The sequence below is a fragment of the Oncorhynchus tshawytscha genome, unplaced genomic scaffold, assembly GCF_018296145.1.
Source record: "Oncorhynchus tshawytscha isolate Ot180627B unplaced genomic scaffold, Otsh_v2.0 Un_contig_4119_pilon_pilon, whole genome shotgun sequence".
Lineage (NCBI taxonomy): Eukaryota > Metazoa > Chordata > Actinopteri > Salmoniformes > Salmonidae > Oncorhynchus > Oncorhynchus tshawytscha.
The window spans coordinates 65,965-92,743 of record NW_024609516.1 but is presented as its reverse complement, the minus strand read 5'-3'; the positions used below and the strand labels follow the sequence as shown (position 1 = coordinate 92,743).

General features: G+C 47.1%; 1 protein-coding gene across 2 annotated transcripts in view; it reads right to left on the bottom strand.

The window, feature by feature from the left end:
• Window positions 1-2,640: 2,640 nt before the first annotated feature.
• Window positions 2,641-26,779, bottom strand: part of LOC112229209 (zinc finger protein 771) — a 42,529-nt gene continuing 18,390 nt past the window's right edge. The window contains exon 2 of one of the 2 annotated variants that reach the window (XM_042315661.1): window positions 2,641-4,039. In XM_042315661.1, coding sequence (XP_042171595.1) covers window positions 3,048-4,039 — 992 coding nt within the window. In that variant the 3' untranslated portion in view covers window positions 2,641-3,047. Of the gene's footprint in view, window positions 4,040-9,287; window positions 11,485-26,779 lie in introns of those variants that run through there. The other variant, XM_042315663.1, reaches the window with a different exon arrangement.

Below are 26,779 nucleotides of genomic sequence, written 5' to 3'. Positions count from 1 at the left end.
AGCCATCGTGAAAATGGAGCAGACAAATGCTAGCAGTGTTAAGTAGCAATTAGCTGCTAGCCATCATGAAAATGGAGCAGACAAATGCTAGCAGTGTTAAGTAGCAATTAGCTGCTAGCCATCATGAAAATGGAGCAGACAAATGCTAGCAGTGTTAAGTAGCAATTAGCTGCTAGCCATCAATTAGCTGAAAATGGAGCAGACAAATGCTAGCAGTGTTAAGTAGCAATTAGCTGCAATTGGAGCTGCTAGCCATCGTGAAAATGGAGCAGACAAATGCTAGCAGTGTTAAGTAGCAATTAGCTGCTAGCCATCGTGAAAATGGAGCAGACAAATGCTAGCAGTGTTAAGTAGCAATTAGCTGCTAGCCATCGTGAAAATGGAGCAGACAAATGCTAGCAGTGTTAAGTAGCAATTAGCTGCTAGCCATCATGAAAATGGAGCAGACAAATGCTAGCAGTGTTAAGTAGCAATTAAAATGCTGCTAGCCATCCATGAAAATGGAGCAGACAAATGCTAGCAGTGTTAAGTAGCAATTAGCTGCTAGCCATCATGAAAATGGAGCAGACAAATGCTAGCAGTGTTAAGTAGCAATTAGCTGCTAGCCATCATGAAAATGGAGCAGACAAATGCTAGCAGTGTTAAGTAGCAATTAGCTGCTAGCCATCGTGAAAATGGAGCAGACAAATGCTAGCAGTGTTAAGTAGCAATAGCAATCGTGAAAATGGAGCAGACAAATGCTAGCAGTGTTAAGTAGCTGCTAGCATCAAATGCTAGCAGTGTTATGAAAATGGAGCAGACAAATGCTAGCAGTGTTAAGTAGCAATTAGCTGCTAGCCATCATGAAAATGGAGCAGACAAATGCTAGCAGTGTTAAGTAGCAATTAGCTGCTAGCCATCATGAAAATGGAGCAGACAAATGCTAGCAGTGTTTTAAATTGGAGCAGACAAATGCTAGCAGTGTTAAGTAGCAATTAGCTGCTAGCCATCGTGAAAATGGAGCAGACAAATGCTAGCAGTGTTAAGTAGCAATTAGCTGCTAGCCATCATCTGAAAATGGAGCAGACAAATGCTAGCAGTGTTAAGTAGCAATTAGCTGCTAGCCATCATGAAAATGGAGCAGACAAATGCTAGCAGTGTTAAGTAGCAATTAGCTGCTAGCCATCATGAAAATGGAGCAGACAAATGCTAGCAGTGTTAAGTGCTGCTAGCCATCATGAAAATGGAGCAGACAAATGCTAGCAGTGTTAAGTAGCAATTAGCTGCTAGCCATCATGAAAATGGAGCAGACAAATGCTAGCAGTGTTAAGTAGCAATTAGCTGCTAGCCATCATGAAAATGGAGCAGACAAATGCTAGCAGTGTTAAGTAGCAATTAGCTGCTAGCCATCATGAAAATGGAGCAGACAAATGCTAGCAGTGTTAAGTAGCAATTAGCTGCTAGCCATCGTGAAAATGGAGCAGACAAATGCTTAGCTTCTGGAGCCATCATGAAAATTGTTGCAGCCATCCCTGAAAATGGAGAGCAGACAAATGCTAGCAGTGTTAAGTAGCAATTAGCTGCTAGCCATCATGAAAATGAAAACAAATGCTAGGAGCAGAAAATGGAAACAAATGCTAGCAGTGTTAAGTAGCAATTAGCTGCTAGCCATCATGAAAATGGAGCAGACAAATGCTAGCAGTGTTAAGTAGCAATGCTGCTCATGCAGTAGCCATCTGCAGACAAATGCTAGCAGTGTTACCATCGTGAAAATGGAGCAGACAAATGCTAGCAGTGTTAAGTAGCAATTAGCTGCTAGCCATCGTGAAAATGGAGCAGACAAATGCTAGCAGTGTTAAGTAGCAATTAGCTGCTAGCCATCGTGAAAATGTAGACAAATGCTAGCAGTGTTAAGTAGCAATTAGCTGCTAGCCATCGTGAAAATGGAGCAGACAAATGCTAGCAGTGTTAAGTAGCAATTAGCTGCTAGCCATCATGAAAATGGAGCAGACAAATGCTAGCAGTGTTAAGTAGCAATTAGCTGCTAGCCATCCTGAAAATGGAGCAGACAAATGCTATCAGTGTTAAGTAGCAATTAGCTGCTAGCCATCATGAAAATGGAGCAGACAAATGCTAGCAGTGTTCAGTAGCAATTAGCTGCTAGCCATCATGAAAATGGAGCAGACAAATGCTAGCAGTGTTAAGTAGCAATCATAAAATGGAGCAGACAAATGCTAGCCATAGCAATGCTGCTAGCCAAAAATGGAGCAGACAAATGCTAGCAGTGTTAGCAGTGTTAGCAATTAGCTGCTAGCCATCGTGAAAATGGAGCAGACAAATGCTAGCAGTGTTAAGTAGCAATTAGCTGCTAGCCATCGTGAAAATGGAGCAGACAAATGCTAGCAGTGTTAAGTAGCAATTAGCTGCTAGCCATCCTGAAAATGGAGCAGACAAATGCTATCAGTGTTAAGTAGCAATTAGCTGCTAGCCATCATGAAAATGGAGCAGACAAATGCTAGCAGTGTTCAGTAGCAATTAGCTGCTAGCCATCATGAAAATGGAGCAGACAAATGCTAGCAGTGTTAAGTAGCAATTAGCTGCTAGCCATCATGAAAATGGAGCAGACAAATGCTAGCAGTGTTAAGTAGCAATTAGCTGTTAAGTAGCAATTAGCTGCTAGCCATCGTGAAAATGGAGCAGACAAATGCTAGCAGTGTTAAGTAGCAATTAGCTGCTAGCCATCGTGAAAATGGAGCAGACAAATGCTAGCAGTGTTAAGTAGCAATTAGCTGCTAGCCATCATGAAAATGGAGCAGACAAATGCTAGCAGTGTTTTATCCACAGCTGGGCACAAATGTTTTTATTGTTAATCTTTTTTAAATTTTTATATCCTCTTGTGTTTCTTGTGTCGTAAATATTTCAGTTTTTGTTTTCCTTGTTTTTTCCTGTGAAGCCATTGTGTTCCACTCCATGTCTGAAATGTGCTGAATAAATATAGCTTGGTTAGATTTGATGTGAATTTAGGTCATGTGATCGGGAAAATATAGTTCCACAACGGGAACTGTTCTCTAACTGCGTGTGATTCTTTCCACACTGGGACCAACTGTGTGGTTTTTCCCCTGTGTGTGTAATTGTGTGTTTTCTTCCCCCGTGTGTTTCCTTTTATGTGATTTTAGGTCATGTGATCGTGAATATCTCTTTCCGCACAAGGCGCAATGGTAAAGCTTCTTCCCCGCGTGTGTCTTCTCATGCTCCCTCATGTTATCTAACGACCTAAAGAATTTTCCACAATGGGAACAGGGGTAAGGCTTCTCCCCAGAGTGTATTTTCTTATGTTTGTTCAGGTTCCCTAAATGCAAAAAACACTTTCCACACTGGGAACAACTGTGTGGTTTTTCCCCTGTGTGTGTCCGCTCATGTGATCTCAGGTCATGTGATCGTAAGAAACTATTTCCACACTGAGAGCAATGGTAAGATTTCTCCCCGGTGTGCGTCATCTCATGCTTTTTTAAGTCTGATGAAGTTGAAAATCTCTTTCCACAATTGGAGCAGTGGTAAGGCTTTTCTCCTGTGTGTTTCTTCTCGTGATCTTTCAGGTTCCCTAACTTGGTAAAATCCTTGCCACACAGGGAGCAATGGTAAGGTTTCTCCCCTGTGTGTGTCCTCTCATGTGTTTTCAGGTTGCCTGACAACCTAAAATTCTTTCCACAATGGGAACAGGGGTAAGGCTTCTCTCCAGAGTGTATTCTCTTATGTTTGTTCAGGTTCCCTAAATGGGAAAAAAGCTTTCCACACTGTGAGCAATTGTGAGGTTTTTCCCCTGTGTGTGTCCTCTCATGTGATTTTAGGTCATGTGATCGTGAGAATCTATTTCCACACTGGGAGCATTGGAAGGGCTTTTCTCCAGTGTGTTTCCTTTCATGCTCTTTCAGCTTCCACAACCACTTAAAACTCATATTACACTGGGAGCAGTGGTGTTGCATCGCTGGATTGGGCGTCTCAGTGTCTGGTTCCCCTGAAGGACTCTTTCTGCTGTCAGATGGAGAGTCTGGTCTCTCTCCTGCCAAAGACAAAAGGAGTATTTAGTTAAACAGAGTATTTAGTTAAACAGACAGACCTGACTGAAACCTCCATTATAAAACTGTTTTCCTATGAGGTTTAATCCAGACTAGATCCCTCATTATGAAACACAAAATGTGGATCCTGGATGCTGATTGGTTGATAGCTGTTAGTTATTCATGTTAATCCCGGGGAATGGCTGTTAACAGTTCCATTTGAATTATTCCTACACATCCACTGTCTCACAGCCCTGCCAGGAAATTCATCAACTAATCTCCACTGTCCCACAGCCCTCCCAGAAAATTCATCAACTAATCTCCACTGTCCCACAGCCCTCCCAGGAAATTCATCAACTAATCTCCACTGTCCCACAGCCCTCCCAGGAAATTCATCTAACTACTGTCCCATCCCAGGAAATCCACTGTCCCACAGCCCTCCCAGGAAATTCATCAACTAATCTCCACTGTCCCACAGCCCTCCCAGGAAATTCATAAACTAACCTCCACTGTCCCACAGCCCTCCCAGGAAATTCATCAACTAATCTCCACTGTCCCACAGCCCTCCCAGGAAATTCATAAACTAACCTCCACTGTCCCACAGCCCTCCCAGGAAATTCATCAACTAATCTCCACTGTCCCACAGCCCTCCCAGGAAATTCATAAACTAACCTCCACTGTCCCACAGCCCTCCCAGGAAATTCATAAACTATTCTCCACTGTCCCACAGCCCTCCCAGGAAATTCATAAACTAATCTCCACTTAATGGCTAATTGTTGGTTTGCTACTAGAATTGTACATAAGGGGTTAAAATGGGGATAGAGTGGTACATAACAGGTTAAGGTGGGGCCCGAATGGTACAGAAACAGGTTAAGATGGGGCTAGAATGGTACATCCGGGGTTTCCCAACAATGTCAACTGGAACCTGTTTTATACCATCATTATCAGTTAGAACCTGTTTTATCATCATTATTAGTTAGAACCTGTTTAATACCATCATTATCAGTTAGAACCTGTTTTTTCATCATTATCAGTTAGAACCTGTTTTACCATCATTATCAGTTAGAACCTGTTTTATACCATCATTATCAGTTAGAACCTGTTTTATACCATCATTATCAACCGGGACCGGTCTGTGTTTACCATGATTATCAACTGGGACCGGTCTGTGTTTACCATCATTATCAACTGGGACCTGTCTGTGTTGGGACCTGTCTGTGTTGGGACCTGTCTGTGTTTACCATCATTCCCAACTGGGACCGGTCTGTGTTTACCATCATTACCAACTGGGACCGGTCTGTGTTTACCATCATTATCAACTGGGACCGGTCTGTGTTTACCATCATTACCAACTGGGACCGGTCTGTGTTTACCATCATTACCAACTGGGACCGGTCTGTGTTTACCATCATTACCAACTGGGACCGGTCTGTGTTTACCATCATTACCAACTGGGACCGGTCTGTGTTTACCATCATTACCAACTGGGACCCGTCTGTGTAGGAAGGACTGGTAGCTGAACCCATAACCATAAAGGACTGGTTTATTATACAGCTGAACCCATAACCATAAAGGACTGGTTTATCCTGTACAGCTGAACCCATAACCATAAAGGACTGGTTTATTATACAGCTGAACCCATAACCATAAAGGACTGGTTTATCCTGTACAGCTGAACCCATAACCATAAAGGACTGGTTTATTATACAGCTGAACCCATAACCATAAAGGACTGGTTTATCCTGTACAGCTGAACCCATAACCATAAAGGACTGGTTTATCCTGTACAGCTGAACCCATAACCATAAAGGACTGGTTTATTATACAGCTGAACCCATAACCATAAAGGACTGGTTTATTATACAGCTGAACCCATAACCATAAAGGACTGGTTTATTATACAGCTGAACCCATAACCATAAAGGACTGGTTTATCCTGTACAGCTGAACCCATAACCATAAAGGACTGGTTTATTATACAGCTGAACCCATAACCATAAAGGACTGGTTTATTATACAGCTGAACCCATAACCATAAAGGACTGGTTTATCCTGTACAGCTGAACCCATAACCATAAAGGACTGGTTTATCCTGTACAGCTGAACCATAGCCATAAAGGACTAACCATAAAGGACTGGTTTATCCTGTACAGCTGAACCCATAACCATAAAGGACTGGTTTATTATACAGCTGAACCCATAACCATAAAGGACTGGTTTATTATACAGCTGAACCCATAACCATAAAGGACTGGTTTATTATACAGCTGAACCCATAACCATAAAGGACTGGTTTATTATACAGCTGAACCCATAACCATAAAGGACTGGTTTATCCTATACAGCTGAACCCATAACCATAAAGGACTGGTTTATCCTGTACAGCTGAACCCATAACCATAAAGGACTGGTTTATCCTGTACAGCTGAACCCATAACCATAAAGGACTGGTTTATCCTGTACAGCTGAACCCATAACCATAATCCTGTACAGGACTGGTTTATCCTGTACAGCTGAACCCATAACCATAAAGGACTGGTTTATTATACAGCTGAACCCATAACCATAAAGGACTGGTTTATCCTGTACAGCTGAACCCATAACCATAAAGGACTGGTTTATCCTGAACCCATAACAGCTGAACCAGCTGAACCCATAACCATAAAGGACTGGTTTATAACCATAAAGGACCTGGTACAGCTAACCCATAACAGCTGAACCCATAACCATAAAGGACTGGTTTATTATACAGCTGAACCCATAACCATAAAGGACTGGTTTATTATACAGCTGAACCCATAACCATAAAGGACTGGTTTATTATACAGCTGAACCCATAACCATAAAGGACTGGTTTATCCTGTACAGCTGAACCCATAACCATAAAGGACTGGTTTATTATACAGCTGAACCCATAACCATAAAGGACTGGTTTATCCTGTACAGCTGAACCCATAACCATAAAGGACTGGTTTATCCTGTACAGCTGAACCCATAACCATAAAGGACTGGTTTATCCTGTACAGCTGAACCCATAACCCTGATTTGGTTAACTTGACATGAAAACCCATATTTTCTCATATAGAAGGTTGACATCACAATACATCTTTTCAGAAATAGTTTCATGTTTAATTACATACGTTTCACAATATGTAGATGGAACCCCCATAATTCAGAAGTGGAACACAACCACAGACACAGTAATGACTGTTTCCTGTCCTTCATGAGATCGCCAAATAAAACACACTCGTCATGACTGTCCCTTAAGTGTCCACGGACCACTCAAAAATATAAATATTGTTGAATTATTTAAACTTTTGATTGTACAAGGGTCTCTCCGGGTTCCACAGTTTACATTCCAATCTCGAACACTACAGGCCATAGGGGCACCGTATTTGATGACCGACCATAAAACAGATGACTTCCCGCTCTCCCCCCTCTACGAGAGAGACCCACTGTATCCTGATCCTTCAGATCATCACAGGAGAGTCATGACATCCCCCCTCTACGAGAGAGACCCACTGTATCCTGATCCTTCAGATCGCCACAGGAGAGTCATGACATCCCCCCTCTACGAGAGAGATTCACTGTATCCTGATCCTTCAGATCGCCACAGGAGAGTCATGACATTCCCCCTCTACGAGAGACCCACTGTAACCTGATCCTATCCTGATCCTTCAGATCATCACAGGAGAGTTATGACAGTAGTGGAAAACGGACCAAAATGCCTTAGACTCTAGCCACACACCGGAGCAAACCAAACTGTACCTCATAGTCTGTTCAAGAACATACAAGAAAATGTTGGTAATAGTGTTATTCAGTACAAACTCAATCAAATTGAACACACCCCTGTTCAATACCCTGAAACCCATTCAATTTACAGACAAGCTCTCCCCTGATTGGTCGCCACACACCTCCATCAATGAAGGTCTACAGTAGATTCAACAGCACTCTGTAAGGTAGCAGCATGGTGTAGCCGGAGGACAGCTGGCTTCCGTCCTCCTCTTGGTACACTGGCTTCAATATAAAACCTAGGAGGCTCATGGTTTTCACCCCCTTTCATAGACTTACACAGTAATTATGACAACTTCCGGAGGACGTCCTCCAACATATCAGAGCTCTTGCAGCATTAACTGACATGTTGTTGACCCAATCAAAGGATGAGAGAATGAATTTAGTACTGAAAGCATAAGCTACAGGTAGCTAACACTGCAGTGCATAAAATATGGTGAGTAGTTGACTCAAAGAGAGAAAGACACAATAGTTGAAATTTTTTTAACAAATAATTTATTCAAAAATTAAGGAGAAGCGAAAACTAGCTATATTTCATAGTATGTTTTTTACTTTCACTTAATAGAAAATGCAGCTAGCTAGTTTAGCCTACTAGTTTAGCCTACTCAGACACCCGGCTCAAACAGAGAGGGATGCTAAGTTAACTAGCTGGCTATCCAACAGAGAGGGATGCTAAGTTAGCTAGCTGGCTATCCAACAGAGAGGGATGCTAAGTTAGCTAGCTGGCTATCCAACAGAGAGGGATGCTAAGTTAGCTAGCTGGCTATCCAACAGAGAGGGATGCTAAGTTAGCTAGCTGGCTATCCAACAGAGAGGGATGCTAAGTTAGCTAGCTGGCTCTCCAACAGAGAGGGATGCTAAGTTAGCTGGCTAGCTGGCTATCCAACAGAGAGGGATGCTAACAGAGAGGGATGCTAAGTTAGCTAGCTGGCTATCCAACAGAGAGGGATGCTAAGTTAGCTAGCTGGCTATCCAACAGAGAGGGATGCTAAGTTAGCTAGCTGGCTATCCAACAGAGAGGGATGCTAAGTTAGCTAGCTGGCTATCCAACAGAGAGGGATGCTAAGTTAGCTAGCTGGCTATCCAACACTGGAACTCTTCCAAGTCAAGGTAAGCTTTTGGTTTTACTAATTTATTGCACTATAAAGCTACTTATTTGTCTTATTAGTTTTGTTGACTACAACGTTACTTTAGCTATTATGGTGACAATGATATAGGCTGTGTGTAGCGGTTATGATGTGGTTTGGTTTTTTTCCTCCTGGTCACATAGAGCTGATGTGTTGTGCACTGAAGTCCACAAATGAAGGGAAAAGGTGAGAAGAGGAGAGCGCGTAGACGGGAGTAAGAATTATACCATGAGAAAAGGGGTCATGCTGTTTGTACGTGGCTGCTATGAAAGTGAACTGTGTGTGTGGGTGATCAGGGGTGTGTTCATCCCAATGATTCTGTTGAAAAACGTTAAACGGGGATAAACATACCTGTATTACAAAATTCAAATTTCAAAACTCAGAAGAGCTCATTTCTGTAAGTACATCGATGTACATAATCAATGTCCACTAGTGGCTAACACAGTTAAAAAATATCAATTTCATTTTAATTCCGATAAAAATGTTGCATTAATCAAATGTGTGTAACAGTCAGCACCTGTGTTCTCTCTCTAACATGGTGGAATAATACTGATGGGAACATGGACGAGGTCGTGAATGTTTTCCATGTTAACAACGTTATCAGAACATCACCACATTTTTCATACATCTTTAGCTTGGAGACTAGAACACAAATGAACTAGATGAAACCAAAACCCTAAATTTCCTGAGGTTTTAAGGTTAGAATCAAGAAATACACACAGTATGCAATTAATAAATTACATCTTAAAATATCTAAATCATGTCATTAACATCTAAGGGTTCTAACATGTGTCCAATCTATCAAAGTGTAGAATAAAAACAACAACAAAAACATTAAAAAATTATAATCTGATTTTAGACATAATCCTGTCTCAGACACTAAAACAGGCCTCTATTCTAGAGAACGATTTCATATCAACAATATGATTTAATGTGGCATAAAACAACAGTCAAACATCAGTCAGAACACAGTGACTCATCAGAACACGGTGACTCATCAGAACACGGTGACTCATCAGAACACGGTGACTCATCAGAACACGGTGACTCATCAGAACACAGTGACTCATCAGAACACTGTCTATTCTATCATGTGATTTCAGGTCCTCTGGGAAGATGTCTTTCCACAATCAGGTTCCCTAACTAAAACTCTTTCCAAACGATGAGCTTTTCCTCCCCTGTGTGTGTATGTTCCTTTTCAGGCTCCCTAACTAGGTAAAACTCTTTCCAAACGATGAGCTTTTCCTCCCCTGTGTGTGTGTGTTCCTTTTCAGGTTCCCTAACTGGGTAAGACTCTTTCCACACTGGGAACAACTGGGATTTCTCCCATGTGTCCTCTCATGATCTTATATAGTTTCCCTAAATTGGTCAAATCTTTTCCACTGCGACCATGGTAAGATGTGTGTGTCCTCTCATGATCTTATAGTTTCCCTAAATTGGTCAAATCTTTTCCACTGCGACCACGGTAAGATGTGTGTGTCCTCTCATGATATTATAGTTTCCCTAAATTGGTCAAATCTTTTCCACTGCGACCACGGTAAGATGTGTGTGTCCTCTCATGATATTATAGTTTCCCTAAATTGGTCAAATCTTTTCCACTGCGACCATGGTAAGATGTGTGTGTGTCCTCTCATGCTCCTTAAGGTTATTTAACAACCTGAAATTCATTAGGCAATGGGAACATGAGTAAGGCTTCACTCCAGAGTGTATTCTCTTCTTATGTTTGTTTAGGCTCCCTAAATGGGTAAAATCATTTCCGCATAGGGAACAATGGTAAGGTTTCTCCCCAGTGTGTGTCCGCTCATGTGATTTTTGGTCCTGTGATCTAGAAAATCTCTTTCCACAATGGGTACAGGGGTAAGGCTTTTCTCCTGTGTGTACTCTATTATGTTTGTTCAGGCTCCCTAACTGCGTAAAACACTTTTCACAATGAGAGCAGTGGTGAAGTTTCTTCCCTGTGTGTGTCCTCTCATGTGAATTTAGTTCCTGTGATCGTGAAAATCTCTTTCCACACTGGGAACATTGGTAAGTCTTTTCTTCAGTGTGTTTCCTTTCATGCTCTTTTCGGTAAGCTAATTGGGTAAAACTCTTTTCACACAGGGAGCAATGGTAAGGTTTCTCTCCTGTGTGTGTCCTCTCATGCTCCTTCAGCTTATCTAACAACCTAAATTTCTTTCCACAATGGGAACAATGGTAAGGCTTTTCTCCTGTGTGTATTCGATTATGTTTGTTCAGGCTCCATAACTGGGTAAAACACTTTCCACACTGGGAGCAGAGAAAAGGCTTTTCTCCTGTGTGTGTCCTCTGATGTATTTTTAGGTTCTGTGATCGTGGAAATCTCTTTCCACACTGGGAGCAGTGGAAAGGCTTGTCTCCTGTGTGTGCCCTCTCATGCTCTTTTAGGTTCCATGACAACTTGAAACTCTTATTACACTGGGAGCAGTTGAGTCGTCTCACTGGTTTGGGAGTCTCTGGGTCTGGTTCCTCTGAAGGACTCTTACTGCTGTCAGAGTGACAGACTGGTCTCTCTCCTGCCAAAGACAGAGTATTTGGTTAAACAGAGAGACCTGAATGAAACCTCCACATGATAAAACTGTCTTCCTATGAGGTTTAATCATTCCTACACATCCACTGTCCCACGGCCCTTCCAGGAAATTCATAAACTAATCTCCACTGTCCCACAGCCCAGCCAGGCAATTTATAAACTAATCTCCACTGTCCCACAGCCCAGCCAGGAAATTCATAAACTAATCTCCACTGGAAAAAATAAACTCAACATTATTACCCCATGTTTCTAGTCCAGCATTTGGTTTGTAACAGAAGGGACTTGTTCTAAACCTTGTTATCTGACCTCTGACCTCTGCATTTTGTATACGTACAGACAATATGTATAGAACGTATTCTGGTGATTTATTATTCAATAGAAATGTATGGAAAATACACTGCTCAAAAAAATAAAGGGAACACTTAAACAACACAATGTAACTCCAAGTCAATCACACTTCTGTGAAATCAAACTGTCCACTTAGGAAGCAACACTGACTGACAATACATTTCACATGCTGTTGTGCAAATGGAATAGACAACAGGTGGAAATTATAGGCAATTAGCAAGACACCCCCAATAAAGGAGTGGTTCTGCAGGTGGCGACCACAGACCACTTCTCAGTTCCTATGCTTCCTGGCTGATGTTTTGGTCACTTTTGAATGCTGGCGGTGCTTTCACTCTAGTGGTAGCATGAGACGGAGTCTACAACCCACACAAGTGGCTCAGGTAGTGCAGCTCATCCAGGATGGCACATCAATGCGAGCTGTGGCAAGAAGGTTTGCTGTGTCTGTCAGCGTAGTGTCCAGAGCATGGAGGCGCTACCATGAGACAGGCCAGTACATCAGGAGACGTGGAGGAGGCTGTAGGAGGACAACAACCCAGCAGCAAGACCGCTATCTCCGCATTTGTGCAAGGACGAGCAGGAGGAGCACTGCCAGAGCCCTGCAAAATGACCTCCAGCAGGCCACAAATGTGCATGTGTCTCCTCAAACAGTCAGAAACAGGCTCCATGCGGGTGGTATGAGGGCCCGACGTCCACAGGTGGGGGTTGTGCTTACAGCCCAAAACCGTGCAGGATGTTTGGCATTTGCCAGAGAACACCAAGATTGACAAATTCGCCACAGGCGCCCTGTGCTCTTCACAGATGAAAGCAGGTTCACACTGAGCACACGTGACAGAGTCTGGAGACACCGTGGAGAACATTCTGCTGCCTGCAACATCCTCCAGCATGACCGGTTTGGCGGTGGGTCAATCATGGTGTGGGGTGGCATTTCTTTAGGGAGCCGCACAGCCCTCCATGTGCTCACCAGAGGTAGCCTGACTGCAATTAGGTACCGAGATGAGATCCTCAGACCCCTTGTGAGACCATATGCTGGTGCGGTTGGCCCTGGGTTCCTCCGAATGCAAGACAATGCTAGACCTCATGTGGCTGGAGTGTGTCAGCAGTTCCTGCAAGAGGAAGGCATTGATGCTATGAACTTGCCAGCCCGTTCCCCAGACCTTAATCCAATTGAGCACATCTTCGACATCATGTCTCGCTCCATCCACTAACGCCACGTTGCACCACACACTGTCCAGGAGTTGGCGGATGCTTTAGTCCAGGTCTGGGAGGAGATCCCTCAGGAGACCATCCGCCACCTCATCAGGAGCATGCCCAGGCGTTGTAGGGAGGTCATACAGGCACGTGGAGGCCACACACACTACTGAGCCTCATTTTGACTTGTTTTAAGGACATTACATCAAAGTTGGATCAGCCTGTAGTGTGGTTTTCCACTTTAATTTTGAGTGTCACTCAAAATCCAGACCTCCATGGGTTGATAAATTTGATTTCCATTGATCATTTTTATGTGATTTTGTTGTCAGCACATTCAACTATGTAAAGAAAAAAGTATTTAATAAGAATATTTCATTCATTCAGATGAATGTTATTTTAGTGTTCCCTTTATTTTTTTGAGCAGTGTATATAAATTCCTGTGGAAGTTGGAACTAAAGTTAGAGACTAATTTGGGATCGTCTGTGATGAGACCATTAATATTTAATTGTTGAATTGTATTATTTTTTAAGAGTGGTCTTTTTCTAACCTGAAAAAAAAACAAGATGAATTTTGTTCATCCTCCTCCAGCCACTTCTTCCCAGATCTGACAAAGGCTTCCTCTGCTTTCAGTTTATACATATCATCCAACTTGTGTTGTAGCTCAAACAGAACAGATTTGTCCTCCTCTGAGAGACTTTCAACAGACTTTTGAACGAGACAGGTGATCTTTGTAATTATACTTTCTTCTTCAACTCTCCTCGTCTTGACAAGAATATTTCCATATATTCTTAAATATTTTCCAACCTCATATTTAAAAGGCTGCTAGGACATGAACACAGTAGCACAATAGAGACGCTTTCGTGTATATTAGCCACTCTCTTTTAAACACGCCTGTGTCGTCTAGCGTTTAGTTCCCTTTACCTGCGATAATGACTAATTGTTGGGTTGTTACTAGAACGGTACATCATTATTATGACATGTAAACACCTATGTCTTCACTGTTTTTCTACAATGTAGAAAATAGTAAAAATAGAGAAACACTCTGGAAAGAGTAGGTGTGTCCAAACTTCACTGGTATTGTATATATACAGTACAACGTCAAAGGTTTGGGCATACCTACTTTATTCATGACAGGCTTTTTCTTTATTTTGACTACAGAGTGATGGAGAGCTGCTGCAAGATGACCTGGTTTCAACCCGAGTGAGATGGTTTAGGATGAGTTGGACCGCAGAGTGAAAGAAAAGCAGCCAACAAATGCTCAGCATATGTGGGAACTCATTTAAGACTGTTGGAAAAACATCCCAGGTGAAACTGGTTGAGAGAATGCCAAGAGTGTGCAAAGCTTATTTTATATATTTTTTTGTTTATCACTTTTTTGTTACAACATGACGGATGTTTGGGTTGTTAACACCACCACCCAGTAGATAGATGCTACACACCACCACCCAGTAGATAGATGCTACACACCACCACCCAGTAGATAGATGATACACACCACCACCCAGTAGATAGATGATACACACCACCACCCACACCACCCAGTATATAGATGCCACACCACCCCACCCAGTAGATAGATGCTACACACCACCACCATAGATGCCACCCACCCACCACCACCACCCAGTAGATAGATGCTCACCACCACCACCACCACCCAGTAGATAGATGCTACACACCACCACCACCACCAGTAGATAGATGCTACACACCACCACCACCACCCAGTATATAGATGCTACACACCACCACCACCACCACCACACACCACCACCCAGTAGATAGATGCTACACACCACCACCACCAGTAGATAGATGCTACACACCACCACCACCACCCAGTAGATAGATGATACACACCACCACCACCACCACCCAGTAGATAGATGATACACACCACCACCACCCAGTAGATAGATGCTACACCACCACCACCACCACCCAGTAGATAGATGATACACACCACCACCACCCAGTAGATAGATGCTACACACCACCACCACCACCACCACAGTAGATAGATGATACACACCACCACCCCCAGTAGATAGATGATACACACCACCACCACCACCCAGTAGATAGATGCTACACACCACCACCACCACCCCCAGTAGATAGATGCTACACACCACCACCACCACCCAGTAGATAGATGATGCCACCACCCACACCAACCACCACCCAGTAGATAGATGCTACACACCACCACCACCACCCAGTAGATAGATGCTACACACCACCACCACCACCCAGTAGATAGATGCACACACCACCACCCAGTAGATAGATGATGCACACCACCACCACCACCCAGTAGATAGATGCTACACACCACCACCACCCCAGTAGATAGATGCTACACACCACCACCACCACCACCACCCAGTATAGATGCTACACACCACCACCACCACCACCCCCAGTAGATAGATGCTACACACCACCACCACCCACCACCACCCAGTAGATAGATGCTACACACCACCACCCAGTAGATAGATGCTACACACCACCACCACCACCCACCACCCAGTAGATAGATGCTACACACCACCACCACCACCACCCAGTAGATAGATGCTACACACCACCACCACCACCCAGTAGATAGATGCTACACACCACCACCCAGTAGATAGATGCTACACACCACCACCCACCACCACCACCCAGTAGATAGATGCTACACACCACCACCACACACCACCACCCAGTAGATAGATGCTACACACCACCACCACCACCAGTAGATAGATGCTACACACCACCACCCAGTAGATAGATGATACACACCACCACCACCCAGTAGATAGATGCTACACACCACCACCACCACCCAGTAGATAGATGCTACACACCACCACCACCCAGTAGATAGATGCTACACCACCACCACCCAGTAGATAGATGCTACACACCACCACCAGTAGATAGATGCTACACACCACCACCACCCAGTATAGATGCTACACACCACCACCCAGTAGATAGATGCTACACACCACCACCCAGTAGATAGATGCTACACACCACCACCCACCACCCAGTAGATAGATGCTACACACCCACCACCACCACCCAGTAGATAGATGCTACACACCACCACCCAGTAGATAGATGCTACACACCACCACCACCACCACCCAGTAGATAGATGCTACACACCACCACCCCCAGTAGATAGATGCTACACACCACCACCACACCACCACCCAGATAGATGCTACACACCACCACCACCACCCAGTAGATAGATGCTACACACCACCACCACCACCCAGTAGATAGATGCTACACACCACCACCCAGTAGATAGATGCTACACACCACCACCACCACCCCCAGTAGATAGATGCTACACACCACCACCACCCAGTATATAGATGCTACACACCACCACCACCACCCAGTATATAGATGCTACACACCACCACCACCACCCAGTATATAGATGCTACACACCACCACCTACACACCACCACCAGTAGATAGATGCTACACACCACCACCACCACCCAGTAGATAGATGCTACACACCACCACCCAGTAGATAGATGCTACACACCACCACCCAGTAGATAGATGCTACACACCACCACCACCCAGTAGATAGATGCTACACACCACCACCCAGTAGATAGATGCTACACACCACCACCACCACCCAGTAGATAGATGCTACACACCACCACCACAGTATATAGATGCTACACACCACCACCCAGTAGATAGATGCTACACACCACCACCACCACCACCCAGTAGATAGATGCTACACACCACCACCACCCAGTAGATAGATGCTACACACCACCACCCAGTAGATAGATGCTACACACCACCACCCAGTAGATAGATGCTACACACCACCACCACAGTAGATAGATGCTACACCACCACCACCACCACCACCACCCAGTATATAGATGCTACACACCACCACCACCACCCAGTAGATAGATGCTACACACCACCACCCAGTAGATAGATGCTACACACCACCACCACCCAGTATATAGATGCTACACACCACCACCACCACCCCAGTAGATAGATGCTACACACCACCACCACCCAGTAGATAGATGCTACACACCACCACCACCACCCAGTAGATAGATGCTACACCACCACCACCACCCAGTAGATAGATGCTACACACCACCACCACCCAGTAGATATAGATGCTACACCACCACCACCACCCAGTATATAGATGCTACACACCACCACCACCACCCAGTATATAGATGCTACACACCACCACCACCACCACCCCCAGTAGATAGATGCTACACACCACCACCACCACCCAGTAGATAGATGCTACACCACCACCACCACCCAGTAGATAGATGCTACACACCACCACCCAGTAGATAGATGCTACACACCACCACCCAGTAGATAGATGCTACACACCACCACCCAGTAGATAGATGCTACACACCACCACCACCCAGTAGATAGATGCTACACACCACCACCACCACCCAGTAGATAGATGCTACACACCCACCACCACCACCCAGTAGATAGATGCTACACACCACCACCACCACCCAGTAGATAGATGCTACACACCACCACCACCACCCAGTAGATAGATGCTACACACCACCACCACCACCCAGTAGATAGATGCTACACACCACCACCACCACCCAGTAGATAGATGCTACACACCACCACCACCACCCAGTAGATAGATGCTACACACCACCACCACCCAGTAGATAGATGCTACCACCACCCCCAGTAGATAGATGCTACACACCACCACCACCCAGTAGATAGATGCTACACACCACCACCACCCAGTATAGATGCTACACACCACCACCACCACCACCACCACCACCCAGTAGATAGATGCTACACACCACCACCACCCAGTAGATAGATGCTACACACCACCACCACCACCCAGTAGATAGATGCTACACACCACCACCACCCAGTAGATAGATGCTACACACCACCACCACCACCCAGTAGATAGATGCTACACACCACCACCACCACAGTAGATAGATGCTACACACCACCACCACCACCCAGTAGATAGATGCTACACACCACCACCACCCCAGTAGATAGATGCTACACACCACCACCACCACCCAGTACCACCACCCAGATAGATGCTACACACCACCACCACCACCCAGTAGATAGATGCTACACACCACCACCACCCAGTAGATAGATGCTACACACCACCACCCAGTAGATAGATGCTACACACCACCACCACCACCCAGTAGATAGATGCTACACACCACCACCACCACCCAGTAGATAGATGCTACACACCACCACCACCCAGTAGATAGATGCTACACACCACCACCACCCAGTAGATAGATGCTACACACCACCACCACCACCACCCAGTATATAGATGCTACACACCACCACCACCACCACCCGGTAGATAGATGCTACACACCACCACCACCCAGTAGATAGATGCTACACACCACCACCACCCCACCCAGTAGATAGATGCTACACACCACCACCACCCAGTAGATAGATGCTACACACCACCACCACCACCACCCCCAGTAGATAGATGCTACACACCACCACCACCCCCCAGTAGATAGATGCTACACACCACCACCACCCAGTAGATAGATGCTACACACCACCACCACCCCACCACCCAGTAGATAGATGCTACACACCACCACCACCACCCAGTAGATAGATGCTACACACCACCACCACCCAGTAGATAGATGCTACACACCACCACCACCCAGTAGATAGATGCTACACACCACCACCACCCAGTAGATAGATGCTACACACCACCACCACCCAGTAGATAGATGCTACACACCACCACCCAGTATAGATGCTACACACCACCACCACCCAGTAGATAGATGCTACACACCACCACCACCACCAGTAGATAGATGCTACACACCACCACCACAGTAGATAGATGCTACACACCACCACCACCAGTAGATAGATGCTATGCTACACACACCACCACCACCCAGTAGATAGATGCTACACACCACCACCACCAGTACCACCACCACCCAGTAGATAGATGCTACACACCACCACCACCACCCAGTAGATAGATGCTACACACCACCACCACCACCCAGTAGATAGATGCTACACACCACCACCACCACCCAGTAGATAGATGCTACACACCACCACCACCCAGTAGATAGATGCTACACACCACCACCACCACCACCCCCAGTAGATAGATGCTACACACCACCACCACCACCACCACCACCAGTAGATAGATGCTACACACCACCACCACCACCCAGTAGATAGATGCTACACACCACCACCACCCACCACCACCACCCAGTAGATAGATGCTACACACCACCACCACCACCCAGTAGATAGATGCTACACACCACCACCACCACCCAGTAGATAGATGCTACACACCACCACCACCACCCAGTAGATAGATGCTACACACCACCACCACCACCCAGTAGATAGATGCTACACACCACCACCACCACCCCACCAGTGATAGATGCTACACACCACCACCACCCAGTAGATAGATGCTACACACCACCACCACCCAGTAGATAGATGCTACACACCACCACCACCACCACCCAGTAGATAGATGCTACACACCACCACCACCACCCAGTAGATAGATGCTACACACCACCACCACCACCCAGTAGATAGATGCTACACACCACCACCACCACCACCCAGTAGATAGATGCTACACACCACCACCACCACCCCACCCAGTAGATAGATGCTACACACCACCACCACCCACCACCCAGTAGATAGATGCTACACACCACCACCACCACCACCACCACCCAGTATAGATGCTACACACCACCACCACCACCCAGTAGATAGATGCTACACACCACCACCACCACCCAGTAGATAGATGCTACACACCACCACCACCACCCAGTAGATAGATGCTACACACCACCACCACCCAGTAGATAGATGCCACACCACCATAGATGCTGCACACCACCACCACCACCACCCAGTAGATAGATGCTACACACCTACCACCACCACCCAGTAGATAGATGCTACACCACCCAGTAGATAGATGCTACACACCACCACCACCACCCAGTAGATAGATGCTACACACCACCACCACCAGTAGATAGATGCTACACACCACCACCCAGTAGATAGATGCTACACACCACCACCACCACCCAGTAGATAGATGCTACACACCACCACCACCCAGTAGATAGATGCTACACACCACCACCACCACCACCACCCAGTAGATAGATGCTACACACCACCACCACCCAGTAGATAGATGCTACACACCACCACCACCCCCAGTAGATAGATGCTACACACCACCACCACCACCCAGTAGATAGATGCTACACACCACCACCACCCAGTAGATAGATGCTACACACCACCACCACCACCACCACCCCAGTAGATAGATGCTACACACCACCACCCACCCAGTATATAGATGCTACACACCACCACCACCACCCAGTAGATAGATGCTACACACCACCACCACCCAGTAGATAGATGATGCTACCACCACCACCACCCAGTAGATAGATGCTACACACCACCACCACCACCACCACCACCCAGTAGATAGATGCTACACACCACCACCACCCAGTAGATAGATGCTACACACCCACCACCCAGTAGATAGATGCTACACACCACCACCCAGTAGATAGATGCCACCCAGTAGATAGATGCTACACACCACCACCACCACCAGTAGATAGATGCTACACACCACCACCACCCAGTAGATAGATGCTACACACCACCACCACCCAGTAGATAGATGCTACACACCACCACCACCCAGTAGATAGATGCTACACACCACCACCCAGTAGATAGATGCTACACACCACCACCCAGTAGATAGATGCTACACACCACCACCACCACCCAGTAGATAGATGCTACACACCACCACCACCCAGTAGATAGATGCTACACACCACCACCACCCAGTAGATAGATGCTACACACCACCACCACCCCCAGTAGATAGATGCTACACACCACCACCCCCAGTATATAGATGCTACACACCACCACCACCCAGTAGATAGATGCTACACACCACCACCCAGTATATAGATGCTACACACCACCACCCCCAGTATATAGATGCTACACACCACCACCACCAGTAGATAGATGCTACACACCACCACCCCCAGTATATGCTAGATGCTACACACCACCACCCAGTATATAGATGCTACACCCACCACCACCCAGTATATAGATGCTACACACCACCACCACCACCACCCAGTAGATAGATGCTACACACCACCACCACCACCACCCAGTATATAGATGCTACACACCACCACCACCACCCAGTAGATAGATGCTACACACCACCACCACCACCCAGTAGATAGATGCTACACACCACCACCACCACCACCCAGTAGATAGATGCTACACCACCACCAGTAGATAGATGCCCCACCACCACCACCCAGTATATGATGCTACACACCACCACCACCACCCAGTAGATAGATGCTACACACCACCACCACCACCCAGTAGATAGATGCTACACACCACCACCACCACCCAGTATATAGATGCTACACACCACCACCACCACCAGTATATAGATGCTACACACCACCACCCCCAGTAGATAGATGCTACACACCACCACCCCCCCAGTAGATAGATGCTACACACCACCACCCCACCCAGTAGATAGATGCTACACACCACCACCAGTAGATAGATGCTACACACCACCACCACCCAGTAGATAGATGCTACACACCACCACCACCACCCAGTAGATAGATGCTACACACCACCACCACCCAGTAGATAGATGCTACACACCACCACCACCCAGTAGATAGATGCTACACACCCACCACCCACCACCACCACCACCCAGATAGATGCTACACACCACCACCACCACCCAGTAGATAGATGCTACACACCACCACCACCACCCAGTAGATAGATGCTACACACCACCACCACCACCCAGTAGATAGATGCTACACACCACCACCACCACCACCACCAGTATATAGATGCTACACACCACCACCACCCACTACACCACCACCACCCAGTATATAGATGCTACACACCACCACCACCCAGTAGATAGATGCTACACACACCACCACCACCCAGTAGATAGATGCTACACACCACCACCACCACCACACCACCACCACCCAGTATATAGATGCTACACACCACCACCCACCACCCACCCAGTATATAGATGCTACACACCACCACCACCACCCAGTAGATAGATGCTACACACCACCACCACCACCACCCAGTATATAGATGCTACACACCACCACCACCACCACCCAGTAGATAGATGCTACACACCACCACCACCAGTAGATAGATGCTACACACCACCACCACCCAGTAGATAGATGCTACACACCACCACCACCACCCAGTATATAGATGATGCACACCACCACCACCCAGTAGATAGATGCTACACACCACCACCCAGTATATAGATGCTACACACCCACCACCACCCAGTATATAGATGCTACACACCACCACCACCCCAGTAGATAGATGCTACACACCACCACCACCCAGTAGATAGATGCTACACACCACCACCACCCCCAGTAGATAGATGCTACCACCACCACCCAGTAGATAGATGCTACACACCACCACCACCACCCAGTATATAGATGCTACACACCACCACCCAGTATATAGATGCTACACACCACCACCACCACCCCCAGTATATAGATGCTACACACCACCACCACCCAGTACCACCACCACCACCACCCAGTAGATAGATGCTACACACCACCACCACCCAGTATATAGATGCTACACACCACCACCACCCCCAGTAGATAGATGCTACACACCACCACCACCACCCAGTAGATAGATGCTACACACCACCACCACCCAGTAGATGCTACACACCACCACCACCCAGTATGCTACACACCACCACCACCCAGTAGATAGATGCTACACACCACCACCCAGTAGATAGATGCTACACACCACCACCACCACCCCAGTAGATAGATGCTACACACCACCACCACCACCCAGTAGATAGATGCTACACACCACCATGATGCTACACCACCCACCACCCAGTATATAGATGCTACACACCACCACCACCACCCAGTATATAGATGCTACACACCCACCACACCACCACCACCCAGTATATAGATGCTACACACCACCACCACCACCCAGTAGATAGATGCTACACACCACCACCACCCACCACCACCCAGTATATAGATGCTACACACCACCACCACCACAGTATATAGATGCTACACACCACCACCACCCAGTATATAGATGCTACACACCACCACCACCACCCAGTAGATAGATGCTACACACCACCACCACCCCCAGTATATAGATGCTACACACCACCACCCAGTATATATGATGCCACCCACCACCACCCAGTAGATAGATGCTACACACCACCACCACCCCCCCAGTAGATAGATGCTACACACCACCACCACCCAGTAGATAGATGCTACACACCACCACCACCACCCAGTAGATAGATGCTACACACCACCACCACCACCCAGTAGATGATGCTGCCACCATGGATGCCACACCACCACCACCATGCACACACCACCACCACCACCACCACCAGTAGATAGATGCTACACACCACCACCACCACCACCCAGTAGATAGATGCTACACACCACCACCCAGTAGATAGATGCCACACCCACCACCACCCAGTAGATAGATGCTACACACCACCACCACCACCACCACCCAGTAGATAGATGCTACACACCACCACCACCCAGTATATAGATGCTACACACCACCACCACCACCCAGTAGATAGATGCTACACACCACCACCACCCACCCAGTATAGATGCTACACACCCACCACCCACCACCCCACCCACCCAGTATAGATGCTACACACCACCACCACCACCCAGTAGATAGATGCTACACACCACCACCACCACCCAGTAGATAGATGCTACACACCACCACCACCCACCCAGTAGATAGATGCTACACACCACCACCACCACCACCCAGTAGATAGATGCTACACACCACCACCACCACCCAGTAGATAGATGCTACACACCACCACCACCACCCAGTAGATAGATGCTACACACCACCACCACCACCCAGTATATAGATGCTACACACCACCACCACCCAGTATATAGATGCTACACACCACCACCACCACCCAGTAGATAGATGCTACACACCACCACCACCCAGTAGATAGATGCTACACACCACCACCACCACCCCCAGTAGATAGATGCTACACACCACCACCCCACCAGTAGATAGATGCTACACACCACCACCCCCAGTATAGATGCTACACACCCACCACCACCCAGTAGATAGATGCTACACACCACCACCACCCAGTAGATAGATGCTACACACCACCCACCACCACCCAGTAGATAGATGCTACACACCACCACCACCACCCAGTAGATAGATGCTACCACCACCCAGTACATAGATGCTACACCCACCACCCCCAGATAGATGCTACACACCACCACCCACCCAGTAGATAGATGCTACACACCACCACCACCCAGTATATAGATGATACACACACCACCACCCAGTATATAGATGCCACCACCCACCCAGTAGATAGATGCTACACACCACCACCACCCAGTAGATAGATGCTACACACCACCACCACCCAGTAGATAGATGCTACACACCACCACCACCACCACCCAGTATATAGATGCTGCACACCACCACCACCCAGTATATAGATGCTACAGATGCTACACACCACCACCCACCACCCAGTAGATAGATGCTACACACCACCACCACCACCCCCAGTAGATAGATGCTACACACCACCACCACCCCCAGTAGATAGATGCTACACACCACCACCACCACCACCCAGTAGATAGATGCTACACACCACCACCACCACCCCCAGTAGATAGATGCTACACACCACCACCACCCCCAGTAGATAGATGCTACACACCACCACCACCACCCAGTAGATAGATGCTACACACCACCACCACCCAGTAGATAGATGCTACACACCACCACCACCCAGTAGATAGATGCTACACACCACCACCACCACCCAGTAGATAGATGCTACACACCACCACCACCACCCAGTAGATAGATGCTACACACCACCACCACCCCCAGGTAGATAGATGCTACACACCACCACCACCACCCAGTAGATAGATGCTACACACCACCACCACCACCCCCGGTATAGATGCTACACACCACCACCCCACCCAGATAGATGCTACACACCACCACCACCCAGTAGATAGATGCTACACACCACCACCACCACCACCACCCAGTATATAGATGCTACACACCACCACCACCACCCAGTAGATAGATGCTACACCACCACCACCACCACCCACCCCCAGTAGATAGATGCTACACACCCCACCACCCAGTAGATAGATGCCACCACCACCACCAGTAGATAGATGCTACACACCACCACCACCCCCAGTATAGATAGATGCTACACACCACCACCACCACCCAGTAGATAGATGCTACACACCCACCACCACCCAGTAGATAGATGCTACACACCCACCACCACCCAGTAGATAGATGCTACACACCACCACCACCCCCGTAGATAGATGCTACACACCACCACCACCACCACACCCACCACCACCCAGTAGATAGATGCTACACACCACCACCACCCCCAGTAGATAGATGCTACACACCACCACCCCCAGTAGATAGATGCTACACACCACCACCACCCAGTAGATAGATGCTACACACCACCACCACCCAGTAGATAGATGCTACACCACCACCACCACCCACCACCCAGTAGATAGATGCTACACACCACCACCACCACCCAGTAGATAGATGCTACACACCACCACCACCCCCAGTAGATAGATGCTACACACCACCACCACCCAGTAGATAGATGCTACACACCCACCACCACCCAGTAGATAGATGCTACACACCACCACCACCCAGTAGATAGATGCTACACACCACCACCACACACCCAGTAGATAGATGCTACACACCACCACCACCACCACCCAGTAGATAGATGCTACACACCACCACCACCACCCAGTAGATGCTGATGCTACCACCACCACCACCCAGTAGATAGATGCTACACACCACCACCACCCAGTAGATAGATGCTACACACCACCACCCAGTAGATAGATGCTACACACCACCACCACCACAGTAGATAGATGCTACACACCACCACCACCACCACACCCACCACCACCACCCGTAGATAGATGCTACACACCACCACCACCCAGTAGATAGATGCTACACCACCACCACCACCCAGTAGATAGATGCTACACACCACCACCACCCAGTAGATAGATGCTACACACCACCACCACCCAGTAGATAGATGCTACACACCCACCACCACCACCCAGTAGATAGATGCTACACCACCACCACCCAGTACCACCACCACCACCCCCAGTATATATGATGCACACCACCACCACCCAGTAGATAGATGCTACACCACCACCACCACCACCACCCAGTAGATAGATGCTACACACCACCACCACCACCCGGTAGATAGATGCTACACACCACCACCA